At 41.6% G+C, this 15,568-nt stretch overlaps 1 protein-coding gene across 1 annotated transcript in view; it reads left to right on the plus strand.

Moving 5' to 3' along the window:
- The first annotated feature begins 3,270 nt into the window (after positions 1-3,270).
- Positions 3,271-15,568, plus strand: part of adgrb1a (adhesion G protein-coupled receptor B1a) — a 138,024-nt gene continuing 125,726 nt past the window's right edge. The window contains exon 1 of the mRNA XM_042490365.1: positions 3,271-4,088. Within this exon, the coding sequence (XP_042346299.1) occupies positions 3,353-4,088 (736 nt within the window). The 5' untranslated portion in view covers positions 3,271-3,352. The remainder of the gene's footprint in view (positions 4,089-15,568) is intronic.

The raw sequence follows: 15,568 nt of genomic DNA on the forward strand, positions 1-15,568 counted from the left end.
TTAACTCCATCCCACCCTTGTGCTCCCCCACAGAAACACATGCATTTACACATACACAATTATTTCCCCTTGTATTTCTCTCTCTGTCTGTCGGGCCCACAGATTATTATGATTGATCACTGGGAGGCTTCACTGTGCGGGTGTCCTTGGCTACACTGCAGACCATCAGGTTCTCTGCATTTGAAATCTATAGCAAGGAACCAGACAGGGATTCAGTGGTGTCTGTCACCACAGTTACCGCCATATTTGCCTTGTTGTCATTTAAATTTGTGGAACTAAACTTAGGGTTTGTTTCAGTTAAGAAGACTGACTGAGAGACACTTTATATTTTGGAATCAGTGGAACAAGAACCCTACCCCTTGAACCGTTATGATTATTAATCTATGTATTTATTTATTTATTAAGCAGACAATGCATGCATTTGCACACATGCATTTTGCCAGATAGAGCTAAAAGCTAATTTTCATCTGTAGTGGTCCAAGGGTATAGTGATGCTCCAGAAATGAATTAAATTAAATTAAATTAAAAAAAGGGTTGGTTCCAAATCTTATACTTTATAAAAAATATATTTTTTAAAAACCCAGACACAATAAAACACCATATGAAAAATTAAGAATACTAAATTCCCACTAGGGAACTAGGGACGGGGATCAGTATTTTTTATTGATATTGATACATTATCAAGACTCCTTAACAATCCTTAACAAGTCTCTATCAATACGTTCAGTATTTGGTGGAAAGACGAGGCGACAATGTTTTTAACAGAACTGGTTTTGCTTTTATTGCTTCTAATTTGATGAAATGTCCTAAATATTGAAGAAAATGCTTCTTTTGTGTTTCAAAAATTATTTCATTTTCACACTTAAATGTTGTTTAATATCTACCATTACTTTCAGTCATGTTTTTAGTGATTAGGAAATAAATTATTGTGTTTTAATGAAAATATTTACTTTAAAAAAAATGTTGGCATCAGTAGAAATAATTATACATGATAAGATTATAAGAGCTCATGATAGGGCATTAAACAGATTGTAATTCCCTGGAAAACAAAGTAGACCGCAGCATACTGATTGACTTTGCTGTGATTTATTCAGAGCGAGGGACGCGTTTCGCCTGCGGCTTTTTCAGGTTCGCTCAGTGAAATTACATGAGCATTCGCAGGTGTGCTAAATAGCTATGCATGAGTCACATGACAAATGATCAGCATCACCTCTCATTATTTTACAATATATAAATAACATTTTCAAAAGCGAAAACAATACAAAAACATGACAATATTTACAAATATCAAGAAGCCTACAAAATTGAGTGGTGACTTACACCATTTCATTACAAAAAAAGGGAACTACTGCTATCAAGAAGGCTAAATATAAAATGAGGAATACGTCCTACAGCTGTCTCACTAGGTAGGAAGGCTCAGTGGACCTAGTGGCTCATCTGTCCTTACGGTTTCCAAGGAGCACCTGAAGGCAGCAATAGTTCTTCCTGCCTTTATCTGTTTCCTTCCTGTTTTTCTGTCACACCTGCTCTGTTTTAGTCTTGTTTGCTCCACCCTTGTGTTCCCTCCCATACCTTCGATTGTTAGCCAATCCCAGTGCTTCCTGTGTCCCCCTCCCCCAGCTGTGTGTCATTCTCCTGATTGGCTCCCTGTGAATATACACTCTGAGTCTTTCCCTTTGTTCCTCTTAAGTTTGTCTGTGATTGTCCCTGTTTCCTCCACTGTGTTTGCTGCTGTCTTCACCCCTGAGTTCTTCCTTGTGATCTTGGTTGGTTTCAGTTTAGTTTTTGATTTGTTTCATTTGCATTTGTGTTTTTGTTACCTACTTGTTTTTGGACATTTTTGTCAGCATCTAAGCTCAGTCTGCCCTTTTTGCTCTGCATTTGGGTCCTCATCTGAACTCATGAAAAAGAGAGCAATCACACTAAAAGAAAATTGTGAAATTCTGGACTATGAGGCCAAAAAACCCCCCCCAAAAAACAGCTGAAAGTTTCTGAAATGCTTTGCAGACCTCAGTAGAACTGCAAAGTTTGTGATAATTCTCTGTGGGTTCAGTCCTGTGAGGGACCTTTTGTTTTTAATTTATTGTTAATACAAAAAATATTGATACAGTATATAATATAATACAGTTTTAAAAAAATAAATACATTGTATTTTAATGTCCATTTTATTTGGAAACAATCTAACTCAGTTTCTACCTATCACTTTGCCAAACCTTTTATCAGTTTAGCTGTGCTGTGGTGTATTTAATTGGAATTTTCATTACAGTGTGCCTCTCATGATATTCTGTTCCTTTTCATTACAACCAGCACTTAACATGCTCGTGTCCTTGTAAGTATTCGTCAGGATGGCATCTTTTGTTTCTCATACAATAACGTTAACAACACGCAACAATTTCTCCCAAAAAAGCACGCATCTCAAATCAGTCAGTGCATTCAGATGAAAACTTTAAAATTCTTATTCAAGAGCAGACAAGGAGTTTGTATTTGAATGATATTGTTTACCATCCTAAACCTATTTTCCACGTCACAGTGCTTCAATAAAGAAACACTGATTATAAAAACTTAAAACAGCAAAGGCACTGAAGGGAAAGCGGCCCTGCACATAATCTAAAAGAGACATGTAATAGGAGAAAAAGTGAAAAACAATGCAATCATGAATGAATGTGTATTTAAAGGCAAAACATTAGCTAATTGTTTTGGCTTTAATAAGCAAAAACAAAGAGGACTATTGATCATGGCATTGCTGTCTGTGTCTTGTCCTTGATAAAGTGGAGTAATGAATGGCTGCAGGTGTTGCCTTTTTGGTAATTAATAGTCTTATAATTGGACAAATTAATGAGCTGGCAGATGAAATATGAGAGCAGACGTGAGGAAAACAGTTGTCTCTCAGGAAAAGACCAACCTGAACTTGCGCAATGAAGAAAAACTTAACTAAACCACTGGCTCCCTCCCTCCATCTGCTTTGTCTCAACTCGGCGTTCTCCAGAGCCCTCGAGTCGCTGCAGTCGCTCGGTTTACAGAGCAAACAATAACAGCTGATAGATTGATTTCTCATTGCAGAGATAAATAGAATCAGTGTAATCCCATTCCGTTGTCTGATGAGATACGAAGTCTAATTCCTATCTTGTCTGTTCCATTTCACAGGTTCTTGTAAATCTCCAGGCAGACTGATGCAGCCATGGGCCGATCGCTGGATCTTTGAGAGCAACCTCCCTCCCCCCTCCTCCTCCACCACCACATCCTTCTCCTCCTCCCTCTGCTCCTCTTCCTTTGCCCCGCACAGCTGGAAGTTAAGTCCTCCAAAGCCAGAAACCAGCCTAAGACACCTTTTCCTTCTCCTCACCTGCAAACCATGACAAGCATTGTTTCTCGGATTCCTGGCCAATCGAGGTGGCCTCTCCCAGTGCTGCTCTTGTATTTCACTCCCCTGCTGCTAATGGAGGGTTGTTGCCACGCAGCCCCCTCAGGCCCAGAATCTGACTCCTGCTCCACCTTAGTCCAGAGCCGCTTCTTTGGCTTCTTCCTGTCATCATCAGTATTCCCAACCATGCCTTGTTCTTGGACCTTGCAGAATCCCGATCCACGGCGCTACACCATCTTCATCAAGGTCACCAAACCTACTGAGGACTGCGTGCCGTCACAGATCCGCACCTTTCAGTATGACTCCTTCTTGGAGACTACACGCACTTATCTGGGAATGGAGAGCTTCGACGAGGTGGTGAGACTGTGCGATACCTCTGCCCCGGTGGCCTTCCTAGAGGCCGGAAAGCAGTTCCTCCAAATGAGGAAGGGACCTCCTCGGGCGGGAAAGGCCATCACGGATGGGGACGGGGATTTCAAAACAGAGTACCTGGTGGTGGGGAAGCGCAACCCCAGCATGGCGGCCTGTCAGATGCTGTGCCAGTGGCTGGAGGACTGCCTGGCCTCCAGTACATCTAACAGGCCATGCGGCATCATGCAGACTCCGTGTTTGTGCTGGGAGCCGCCGCCGCTGCTCAGTGAGGGGGATAGCTGTTATCACAATGGAGTTTACCTGGAAAACTGTTTACCCAGCGTCAGAGAGAGTGGAAAAAATACTGAGATAAATGGTGAGTATGAATGCTTTTATGGTTATTTAACTGAAAAAAAAAATGGGATTACATCATAGTTCATATATCAACTGCACAGTTTCCAAAAGCACGTAAAGGCAAAGATTAATGATTATCTCTGCCTTTCTGTAAAACAAGAGGGGAAAACAAGCCATGCCTTCAAGAGACTATGGGAAAAATAGATTTATTTTTGTTTGGTCTGACCTCCGAAGGTCACCCCTTTGGAGCTTTAGCGTGCTCTCAGCAAAATGACAGAGAAATGGCATCTTCAGTAGCAATCAAGCCAGTGAAAATGTGTATGATTTGTGTAAAGGGAGGATAATTGTGTGACATTGGCTTAAAAGCAAGTGGAGTGCTTTGGATGAAGTAGAGGAGAGAAAGAGGGACAGAAAGAGGCAAATGGAAGGTTTAAGGTTTCATCTGATGGAAGCGAGCTTGGTGACCTTGAGAGGTCGGCACCATATTCCATCTCTCTGTGGTCCGGGGAGGGACACTCGATCGGCCTTCCGGGAAGCCTAAGGAAATATAGGAGAATCAAGTGCTGATATTGGATCGCTTTGGGGATGCTCAGAACAGGAAGGGGGGGTTGGCGATGTAAAGAGAGACAAAAGAGGAAGATGGAAGGAGAGAGGCAGAAATACAATGGAATAAGGGCCTGTGGCTCGAGGTCTAATTGTCTGCTGCTTGATCTCGGCTCCCCTCCCTTTTCCTCGGCAGACAGGATGTGGCCTGACATCTCTATCCTGGCTTCGTCAGGACTATGGCCAGAGGGATGGAACATTTCTTGGCTCCCTTTTCTCCCTCTAACCTATCCACCATCTCCCTCCTTCCTCTGCTTCTCTCTGTCGCTTCTCCTAATCAGCCTGTGGTCTTATTCTCTCAGTCCTCCTCCTCCTTCTCTTCTGAGCCACCATCGCTGCCTCCCGATCTCTCCCTCCCCAGGCTGATAGTGGGCTGACACTGAGCCAGTCGTGGGAAGCCAACCAAGCAGAGAAGATGTTGCGGTGGGTATCTCCTGCCTTATCCTCCTCCAGTCTCCAGAGCGGCTAATATCCCCTCGCCGCCCCAGCCTCCTCTCTGCTAGTTATGGCACTTATGTAATCCCGCTTATGGTGCTCAACAGCAGGGTGTGGGCTGTTTGTGCCTTAAGGTGTGAAATATAAAAAAGAAATATACCATCCACTGTTGGCTTGTGGAGAGATAGAAAGAGAAGGACGCATTATAGCTTTTCTTCTCTCTCTGTGTGCTTCAACCCACACGGGCGCAGCGTCTCTGTGATGATAATCCTGGGTTCAGAGTGAACGAGTGGCTATGGAACCATGTGATGATCTCAAATGGAAGAGGCAAGCGGTCGCTGAATATTTGGCTGGATGGGTGACTGGATGGATTGAATTGGTGGATGAAGATAAAAAGAGGATGGGGAGACATAATGGATTCTGTTTGGAAATAGGTCGGGGAGCCAGGCGATTATGGCCTGCTGTGCAGCGAGGAGAGAAAGAAAGGGGTGATAGTTGTGAGTGATGAATGGATGCAAGACAGTAGAAACGGAGACAGAGTGGGAGAGGGGAATAAATGAGAGTGAAGAGGCTGACAAACTGAGAGGGGGAGTTGTCTCAGATGGATCAGGCTTGATGAGGACAGATAGTTGTTGCTTGGGTCAGGCGGTACGCAGCTGGACCTGTTTGGTCTCAGCACCTTCACTAACCAAGGAGTTCATAGATTACAGTCTGTCTCCCAGCCTCTTTCACTCCCCCTCTGCAGAGGGACTGAAGGTCCCGCCCAGTGGCAGATGGAGGGTTGAGACCTTCTGTCAGGACTCGAGCTCGGCTCATGTCCGGCTGATGGGGGCTAGAAGTGGAGTTTGCCTCCTCATAGGCATTGTGGGAGCCTTGCCTTGTGCTCAACTTCTCCCCATATGGCCCTATGTACCTAAAGCATAAAGTTAATGGAAATACAACTTAGCAAAGGGAACACTGTGCAGTTTTCTTTGTCACAGCAGCTTATCACTGAGAGGACAGAGAAAAGTCTGATTCCTTAAATTGAAACTATATATTAAAACCACCATGTGCAGCTTTTCTATGGTGCCCCGCAGAGATAGCTTGATTGTCAGAGTGAAGAATTGCCACTTTGTTTGATTTATCCTGACATCATGTAAATTGGCCAATTTCTCAGCCCGATATGCATAGTTATAGATCCATAAAGGACACATCAAAATTTACCTCCAGTGCCAATGTTCACTGTCACTACAGGAAGTAATGTGCCCTTTAAATAGCAAGACAGATGGTTAAGGGTGTAAAAGTCAGGGTGGCGGATGGACATGTAGCACATCTGACTTTGCATTCTCTCACAGACCTGCAATTCACTTTGCCTTATTATCAACCATAACCCTGGTCTTTCTATGACTTTGTCCAAGTTAACGTTAACCGTGCCTTCCTATAATTCTCCAACCTTTACCATACGTTATGATAATTTACTAACCTTAACCATACCTTACAAACATTCCCTAAACATCACCGTACCGTACCATGATTCTCTAACCTTTACCACACCTTGCAATCATTCCCTTCCCTTAACAATACCATACGGTCATTCCTTAACCTTAACAATACCATATTTGGCATACACAGACGTTACACAAAAGAAGAATTGTTTTTTTTTTTTTTTTTTTAAACAGTTGTTTTTGGGACATTTGCAGGTTTTTGCAGATTTGTTTAATAATGATTATTTCTGTTTGTGAGGAGTTCTGTTTTGTTTCACCCTAACCGATCAGTAACAAGTGATGTTGCAGCCTCACTAATGACATTTACAGTCAACATGGCAGGGGGCCATGAGCAGTTGCCTTATCATTTTCTGTGATGATTTTCTGGTCATTTTCTATTTTTCAGTTCCCAGTATTAGCACAATGTTGATTAAACTAATAAACATCAATTATTGTGTAAAAACTTAGTGTTGAAGAAAAATGTAAAGCGGTTGTTGGTAACTTAAGAACATTTCCTTTTTTAATAAATTCCACCGCCATGACACCAGAAGTAGCCCTGTGTTCACATGGGGTGAATGGTTAGATTAATAGATTGACCTTCAGACTGATGCTAATAATACAAAATCAGATGTTGCCCAGTAAGTGTGGGCGACCTCTGCTATGACAGATAACATACAGCTTGATTATCTGTTTTACTGTGTCAATAGGACAATCAATTGTAAGTGCTTAACCTTTATTGACTGTAATGTGACCTTTTGATCTGATTTAAAGGATGAAAGGATACACCACATGTTTTTAAATGTTTTTTATCAATATAACTCTGGTTTCAATTAAGAGTCTCGGTGTCCGTGAATAGTAATAATTTTGAGAACATAAAATCAAATATCCATGAAAATTAATTTTGTCACAAAAGATTTGCAAAGAGCAGTTTTTAAGACATGTAATTTCAATAAAACCGATATAAATAACCCTGCCTTAATATTCTAATTACATCCTAACAGGATTCTGTGATTTATACGTCCATGGCTCACGGTGTGAACACAGCTCCTGTGCTGTGTGAGAAATCTTTAACCTTTAAGTTGAGAGGACTGGTGATTTCAGGGCTATTTTTGGAATGTTCTGACATTCAGATGGTCAAAGTGAAAGGTTTGGGACAAAATATTGGCTGCTGGTGGCTTCAGTCCAGAGATGCTGTCCACGGAAAATCCATTTTGGTAGACCTCCAACACGTATTTGTGCATGTGTGTGGATGGGTGTGATTTGTGTCACGAAATGTGGTGTGGCACGGAGCAGGAAAGGATTCATTTGTTAGCCCTCAGTGGACAGCAGGGGAGGCAGTGAGTGATTAAAGGATGGATGAAAGAGATGTGAGGAGATGAGAAAGCACATGACTCAATCTGAACAAAAGAGACATGTTTGTGGTAGCTTTGAGAAAGCGCCAGAAATGGCCAACAGAGTGAACCAAAGGTAGGGGAGGACAGATACAACCTACACACAATGCCATGAGGTCATCCGAGTTGTGACCTTGTTTGCATATTATACAGTCTCACTTTTGGCTTGGCAGTCATTTTCAAGTGTGAAATGTTTAATAAAGCTTTGAGAATAAGCAAACAAGAACACAGTGTCAGGGACTAAAAGCACTGTGCAGCGAGACACAAAAAGAAAACTCAGTTGTTAGCAGTGTCACACGGCAACAAAAAGGTCCACGGCCGAAACCAATTTTTTCTGGATGTAACCTCTCTGTGTAGAAATTGCATGTACTTTAGGCCTACATGATGATATACCACAATTTGAAAACCCTAAATTAACTGAAGAGTGCGTGTCAGACAAATCGAGTGGTTGCATCTTGAAGTTGAAGTTGCAGTTCTAGACGGAAATCACCAAAAAACAACAAGGCCTGGCACTTGGTACAATATGGTGAAGAAACACTGCTTCATCATGTCCAAATTATTTTGCCTATACTCTATACACTGCTATAACAATTACAGCCATCACTCCCTCATGTAGAACCCTCATGCAGTCGTTACTTTTCTTTTCTTTTAGATTGGTCATCAGTGACTAGTACATCCATGTTTCAAACTAGACCAATGAAAAAGTCATTGCAGGATGCATGGAAGCTTGCATATGTTGTTAATCTCACGGTAGTCTTGTTACAATACCAGGATTTATACAATAGCTTGACAAAAAACAGTATTTATACCACTTTTGATATAATGGGAAAAAACTGACATTGAGGGCATACTATTGCAACTTTTTATGAAAAGAGAAAAGTTACGATGCATGACAACAATGAACAACAATTCATTTTCTTTTCCTGGTGAGTGGCAGAGAACAGCAGAACGATTATAGTTAAACATTTAACAAGTAACTAAAGCCACCACTTTTGGCTTGAGTACTAATGCTAATGCCTAAATCTTATCAATATGCTTCATAACATGAAATGTTTCCCAAATATATATGGTTTGTCAGCACTGTGTTCATCAAACTCTAAAATGTGTGTCTTCTATTGTCTCCTTTGGGAAAGAAAGCAGGTTCCACTATCATTGGGTGCACCCTGTACAGAATTCAGCTCCTAATTTTAACACCGCTGATGTGTTTGTTGAAGCTCACTAGTCCTGTGATAGACTGTCTGGGATGTACCCTAACTCTGGCCCAGTGCATGCTGGGATAGGATCCAGTAGAAGTGGATTTGTAGGGTTGGAGGGAACTGCCTCTGCTGTCTGTCTGTTATGCCAATCATGGTTCTCTGTTTGCTGTAGTTACCGGTGCTTGAACAAACAAAGATGATCCGGGCTAGTCTGTCTTTGACAACAACTGCCAACTCAGCACACAGTATAGATATACATTTTTTTCTGTCGTGGTGTTGGACGTGGTGTTGGACTCTGGGGAATATATCCTTACATGAAGAACTGGAGATACTTTTCCTCTTTTTTTTCTCAGAGCTTTCTTTTTGTTGCATCCAGTTTTCTCAAATCCTGATTCTGGGCTATAATTGGAGCGCAAAACTTGTAGCAGTGACAGTGACGCAGCGGTCAACAGGCTATGACTAGTTGCAGCGTGTGTGTATGTGTGCTGTAAAGTTCTCTGTCATGGGGAGCTGTGTGTCATGTCCAGCTGAGTAGCACTGACAACAACTAGTATGTGTTTGTTGTTTTCTCTGCTGACACAATGGTGAGCATTGGTGACTATTGTTCCAACACGCAGAGTGTGACTGATATCAGCGTGACATATATTCTGTTATTTTTGTATTTTGCAAATATCTGTTGGGATAAAAATGTGGCCACATTCCTGAGGGAATTACATAAATGTGGGGAGCTTTATCAAAATCAGTTGGCTGTTATAACAGCTTATTTCTAGATAAACATGGATTTATGTCAACATCTCAGTTTTTGGTCATTTTGGGGTTTGTTTGATTTTAATTAACAAAGTCTTGGCTTTTGGAATATGAAACCCTTGTTGCCAAATTCAGACAATAAATGAGAATTTAAGGCTTACAAAGCATGATGAAAACACTACCATCTCTCACTCCCAATAGTTAGTATGGTATCCTATTAGTGCCCCATGAATGATGTTACCTACTTAACGTAGAGTATTTGTGATGACAACGTACCTTTAGGTGACTCAGACCAACCTCCTTACAGGAAGTGCTTAGAACTGCGCATTTGTCATGTGATGGCAGCCTTCCAGAAAACATGGGTTAGTCACAAATTACTGACCCATGATTTCATTTGATGTGTACAAATCATCTGATTTAAAAAAAACAAAGTCCTGGCTTTCACAATATTAAAACCTAAAATCCACCCTGTCCCACCAGCAACCCACTTGAGTTAACATAGTTCTAATCAGCATTGTGTGTCAAAATAGTCAAATGTTTAAGCTTTTGCGAATATGAACATGCAACACATTGTTATCTAGGTTCCACAATTCAGTTGCTCTGTTCTATTTATGAAAACCATGAGTGCTAAAGTAAAATTCATTCAGATTTACTGCATGGTAAACAAGAAAGACAGAAATAAAAGGTTACTTCCGACCTTTGAAGTGTTTATAAAGTCCAATTATGTGTTGGCCACACTTGTTCTTGTAACCTTGTTGGCTACAAAATAAAAGTGTACCAAAGCTCCTCAGTGTTCATTGCATTCCAGGACAACCCTTAGAGCACAGCATTTTTGATGGCCAGTGAGTTCTGTGCAGTTTGAGCCAGCAGAGAGCGATTACATCATTGACCAACTAAAACCTGGTCTACAGTCAATGTCAGAGCATTTTCTGGCTCTTTAAAGGGTTCAGTATTCAGATTGTAAGATGTGCCTTTTTCTCTAAGCCATCTCTTGGTGACAATTATTATGTAATGTGACATATGTTGCTAAATAGTACAAAAACGTAACCCTCAAAATGTGTTTCAGGGTCATTTTAAAAATGGCACTCACAAATGTCCTTTTCTCAAATACACACAACAATTTCTTTGTTTCATAGTTTGTCCACCAGAGAGCACTGAAAAGTATATTTTCAAAGATTTACACCCAACTGGCCTGAGACCAGCTGGACAACCATTTTGTTATTAGTCCTGACTGCAGTAGAACAAGGAAAGCGGGGTTTGTGTAAGAAACTGACAGCAGCTGAAATCGGACTTGAAACTGCCTCCACTGGGCCAGTCAGCTCTGGAAATACCAGAGCAGTGTTGAGACAAGTCATTTCACAACTTTGATCACAGTCTAATCACTGCTGCCTGACATATTGGCTGTGATGGAAGGTTAATAAAATAATAACAGACCAGACTGATTCGCAGTCCAAAAAAGTGACAGCATGTGCAAAGAAGAAGGAGGAAATACTCATAAACCCTCCTGACTTGCAGTATTTTCTCCAGTTGTTGGCAGCTGGCTGCAGCTTAGGAAGATGAATGTGAGCGCTGTGTCTCTCCCTGCGAGCCGCTGCCTGGCCAGACCACATTGTTGCTAAACTAAGGGATTTCCAACCCGCCTCCATAAGGAGCACTGAGGAATCCTAAAGCAAGTCTAATACTGCACTCACTCATATGCGTGGACACCTGCGCACACACTCATACGCACTGTACACAACACCGGCGTACACACGGTGAAATGTCGCACCAGAAAATGTCTCATACACTGGTCCAACCACGCACTGGTCCCTCGTGACTCGGTGTGGGTGGCTGACCAAGGGAGGCAGTAAAGCTGATTTTGTGTGTGTGTTTGTGTGTTTGTGTGTGTGTGTGTGTGTGTGTGTGTGTTTGTGTGTGTGAGCATGTGGAGAGAGCGAGGTATGGTGTTAACCACAGGGGGCGCCGTGTGGGAAGGAATAAACTGAGAAGAGATGGCAGGGAGAGGCTCTGTGCTGGTGTAGAGGTTGCTGCGCCTGCAGGGAGCCCCATGGCCTGTTTGAGAAGTTTTCATATGGAGCTTTTGGGACGGAGGCAGGGAAAACAATTAGCATGTGTGGTCCTATCTGTGGTCATGACACATTCTTGTCAACAATGATCAGAGTATTTATCAGAGATTAGTGATTGTGGTTGCAGGCATCACAGTTCACACAGAAATAATGGGAGAAGCTGGGGGAAGAATTCTGACGTGCAGTACACCGAGTCCTGCACAGCACCATGGCCAAACTTTGAAAAGGATGGAGCTGTGTTGAGCATTTGGCATCATTACAGCTTTACTGCTGTGCTTCCTGTAAAAGGAAGAGCTTGATTAGAATATACTGCTGTCGTAGTTGTGAAACAGAAGGAAGTGAGGGTTGTAAGCACACATGTGAGGTCAGGCAACAGCAAAAGCTTCTGATAGGCCTGGAGACAGCTACTGCCTCTAAACTTTCCTACCCAGCTGTGCAGTGTCATGTGCATTGCTTTTGGCTGCTACAACTCCAATGGTACAAAGTAGTAGTCTCTGTAGCTCGTAAAATTTATTTTTGTTTCATTTTCATTTTTCTTCTGCATGACATAGATTATGTACATGCAGTGTCTTGTCCTTAAAGAGGAGTTATTATGCTCCTTTTTTGGTTTAGACTTGCTCTGGTAGAAACCCAAAATACATCAAAAACACATTATTTTCCTAACACAGTCTGTGCTGGAACACCTGTATTCACCCTTCGTCTGAAATGCACCGTTTTAGCACCTTTAAGCCCATCTCCTAAAAAAGTCTGCTCTGGGTCTTCCAGATCTTGGCATCTCTGCACCATCATTGCAGCCAGGGAATAACTGTATAGGAAAATAGCAGCAGTTGCTGTGAAAAATCACAAATCAAAGCTTCCAAACACCAACAGACTTGTTCCAGCAGGAAAATTATCCAAAATCAGGAGAAATTAACACCTGCAACAAAGATTACTTCTTTCCCTCACGCTAGCCTGTAGCTACATGTAGCAGCATTCTGAAAGCCTGGGAATGACTATGTATAGTGGCACTAACTCTTGTTGAAAATAAACAACAATAGCATCTTAACACACATGGACATGTTCTTGCAAGAATACGACTTTAAATTGGGGAGAAATTAACAACATCAGCAAGCAAGATTACATGATTCCCTGATGTTTGCATGTAGCTACAGGTAGCATTGTACTGGCAGCAGGGAATGAGTGTGTATAGCTGACCTTTTCCCCATATAAATCAACAGTAAAACCTTCTTACCACAACTGGACTTATTTCTGTAAAAAAAATCAACAATCAAAAACAACCAATATATATATACATATATATATAAAGACAAACTATTATAGGTCCCATTTAAAACAATGTTGCTTACGTTATTGTTACTCTCCTGGTGATATATGGCTACTGCATTCAGCACCTTACAAGGTTAAAGTAATAAAAAGTATTTGGCAATGTGTTATTATAAAATGCTACAGTATTTCTTATGAAATAATTTAGCTTCAGTTTACAGACAGATATTGCTATTTGTCTAAATCCTATGTATTGATTTGGCAATTTAACATAGGTGCTATTAATTTTTAGTTTTCAGTTTTTCAGTTTTTTTTTCTTCATGATGACAAGATTTCCAAACATTACATGGCAATTCAGAAAATACAGAAAACTTGTTGACTGTGTCAAATTTATTAATTTAACATTCATTAAATCAATAACTGTCTTTCCAGTGCTACTTGAGAGCATAATACGGCCACAATAGCATCTGCAGCATAAAGCATCTGTTTCTGTTGAGTGTTTTTTTAAGAAGCTGCTCAGGCTGATAAGACAACCAAATTTCAACTCTTTAGTGAAACACTGACACTAATAATGGCATGATTCACATTATTTTCCTTGTGGTATGAGTACTTTAAATCTCTGAGATTTATTCTCACTTTGCTTTATATGTGCCATATCGATTCATTTTCCATCATAAATCACAACCCCTTTTAGACTCAACTCAGAGTTGAACCGAAACACAGAGGTCACACACATACTCAGCTCGGACTCAGCTGAACTTACTCCTCAGTGACGGCAGTATCTGTTTCAGCAGTATCTGCTCATGATAAAAAGCTTCAGATTTCAACATTAATGGACAACAAAGTGGTATTCTACATTAAATCACTTAATGGTGTTGAAATGAACTGTTAGGGATGTATCCCTTTCTGGTTCACTGTAACAGTTTGGCGAAATTGTCTTGACACCTGGCCAGTTGAAGACAATGAGACACTTGGATCTCAATAAGGTATTTCTTACATAGCTGCAATAACACCAACAGCTAACTTTTTAATCAGATCTAAAACATTTGCAGATATCATTTTGTGATAACTATTAGCTTAAACTTGTAAGCATTGTTTCTAGGGTCACATTCGTGTTGAATGTGCAGCAAAGGTCTGTGCCTCAGCCTGGTCTCATAGAAATATGTGAAATAGCCCATTTTCAAATACTGCCGTTTTGGCGGTGCTTATTACGTGTAAACCCGATGCCAAAGGGCACCTCTTGAGTTTGAACTGGATGGCAACAATTGAGAATGCAAACAGCGTGACTAGTTCTGTCTGGCTGATTGTAATTATTCACTGCTGGTCAGCTGCTAAGTCTGATGCGTGGATGGGTAGTATCAGTTGAGAACATGGCCCAACAGAACCTGTCATGTCGGCATGATACCCCTGATGGTGTCAGGTTGAAATGCTATGGAGCAAGAAGGTCCCTATGCGGCAGGCTGTAGGGGCGGTGGATGGGTCCAACAAACCTCGGACTTTCATGCATCTCTGGTGTTCACTTCCCATCGGAATGGGATGTTTTATTCTCCATGTACCTCCATCAGTGCCATCGTGTGTTTGTAGAGGTCCCAACGTTGGTTGCCATGTGGTTTTGTTGCCTAAATATAACCAGGAGCAGTGTACTCCCACCATGTGATGACATCACGGCAGCAGCAGCCCGGAATGTAAAGAGCAGACGCAGAAGGATACCAAGAGCCAAATATGTAGGTGTGGAAGTCCACTGCAGAGCATCAATATGAGATGAGAATGTGTTGGGTGTGCCTAGCAAAGACATTTAGAGACTAAGACTCCATATAAAAGCAATAAAAATCAAGCAACCCCAGCCTGGCACTCCTGCCACTACACAAGTGACCAACTTAGCATTTTAATACAGTTCAAGGCGGTGACCTCGCTGCTCATGAAGTTTCTGGCCTTTACCGGCTCCACCTGTTCCTTGTCAAAGGACTCACTTGAACTTTAAGCCAGTGCGTAGCGAGTTGAGGAATCGTCTGTCTGCCTTCCTCTAGGCTGCCTGTCAATGGACGGCCTATCTCAGGTCCCTCTCCACGCAGCCGGAGGGTTTATTAAACATTCATGCTTTAATTAAGCAATTTTACCGCTGCTACTTACGGGGCGATGATAAAAGCACTGCTCCAGGATGAGCAGACAAATGTGTGTGTGTGTGTGTGTGTGTGTGTGTGTGTGTGTGTAAAAGTATCCTACGTGAGAGACCATTAATTTCCTGCTATAAAGAAAAGTGTGAAGATTAGAAGAAAAGACAAGTTGAACTTTTTTACCTCCCTCATCAGTCATGTGTGACTGCAGGAGAATGGTTGGG

This window comes from Plectropomus leopardus, chromosome 7, assembly GCF_008729295.1.
Source record: "Plectropomus leopardus isolate mb chromosome 7, YSFRI_Pleo_2.0, whole genome shotgun sequence".
NCBI lineage: Eukaryota > Metazoa > Chordata > Actinopteri > Perciformes > Serranidae > Plectropomus > Plectropomus leopardus.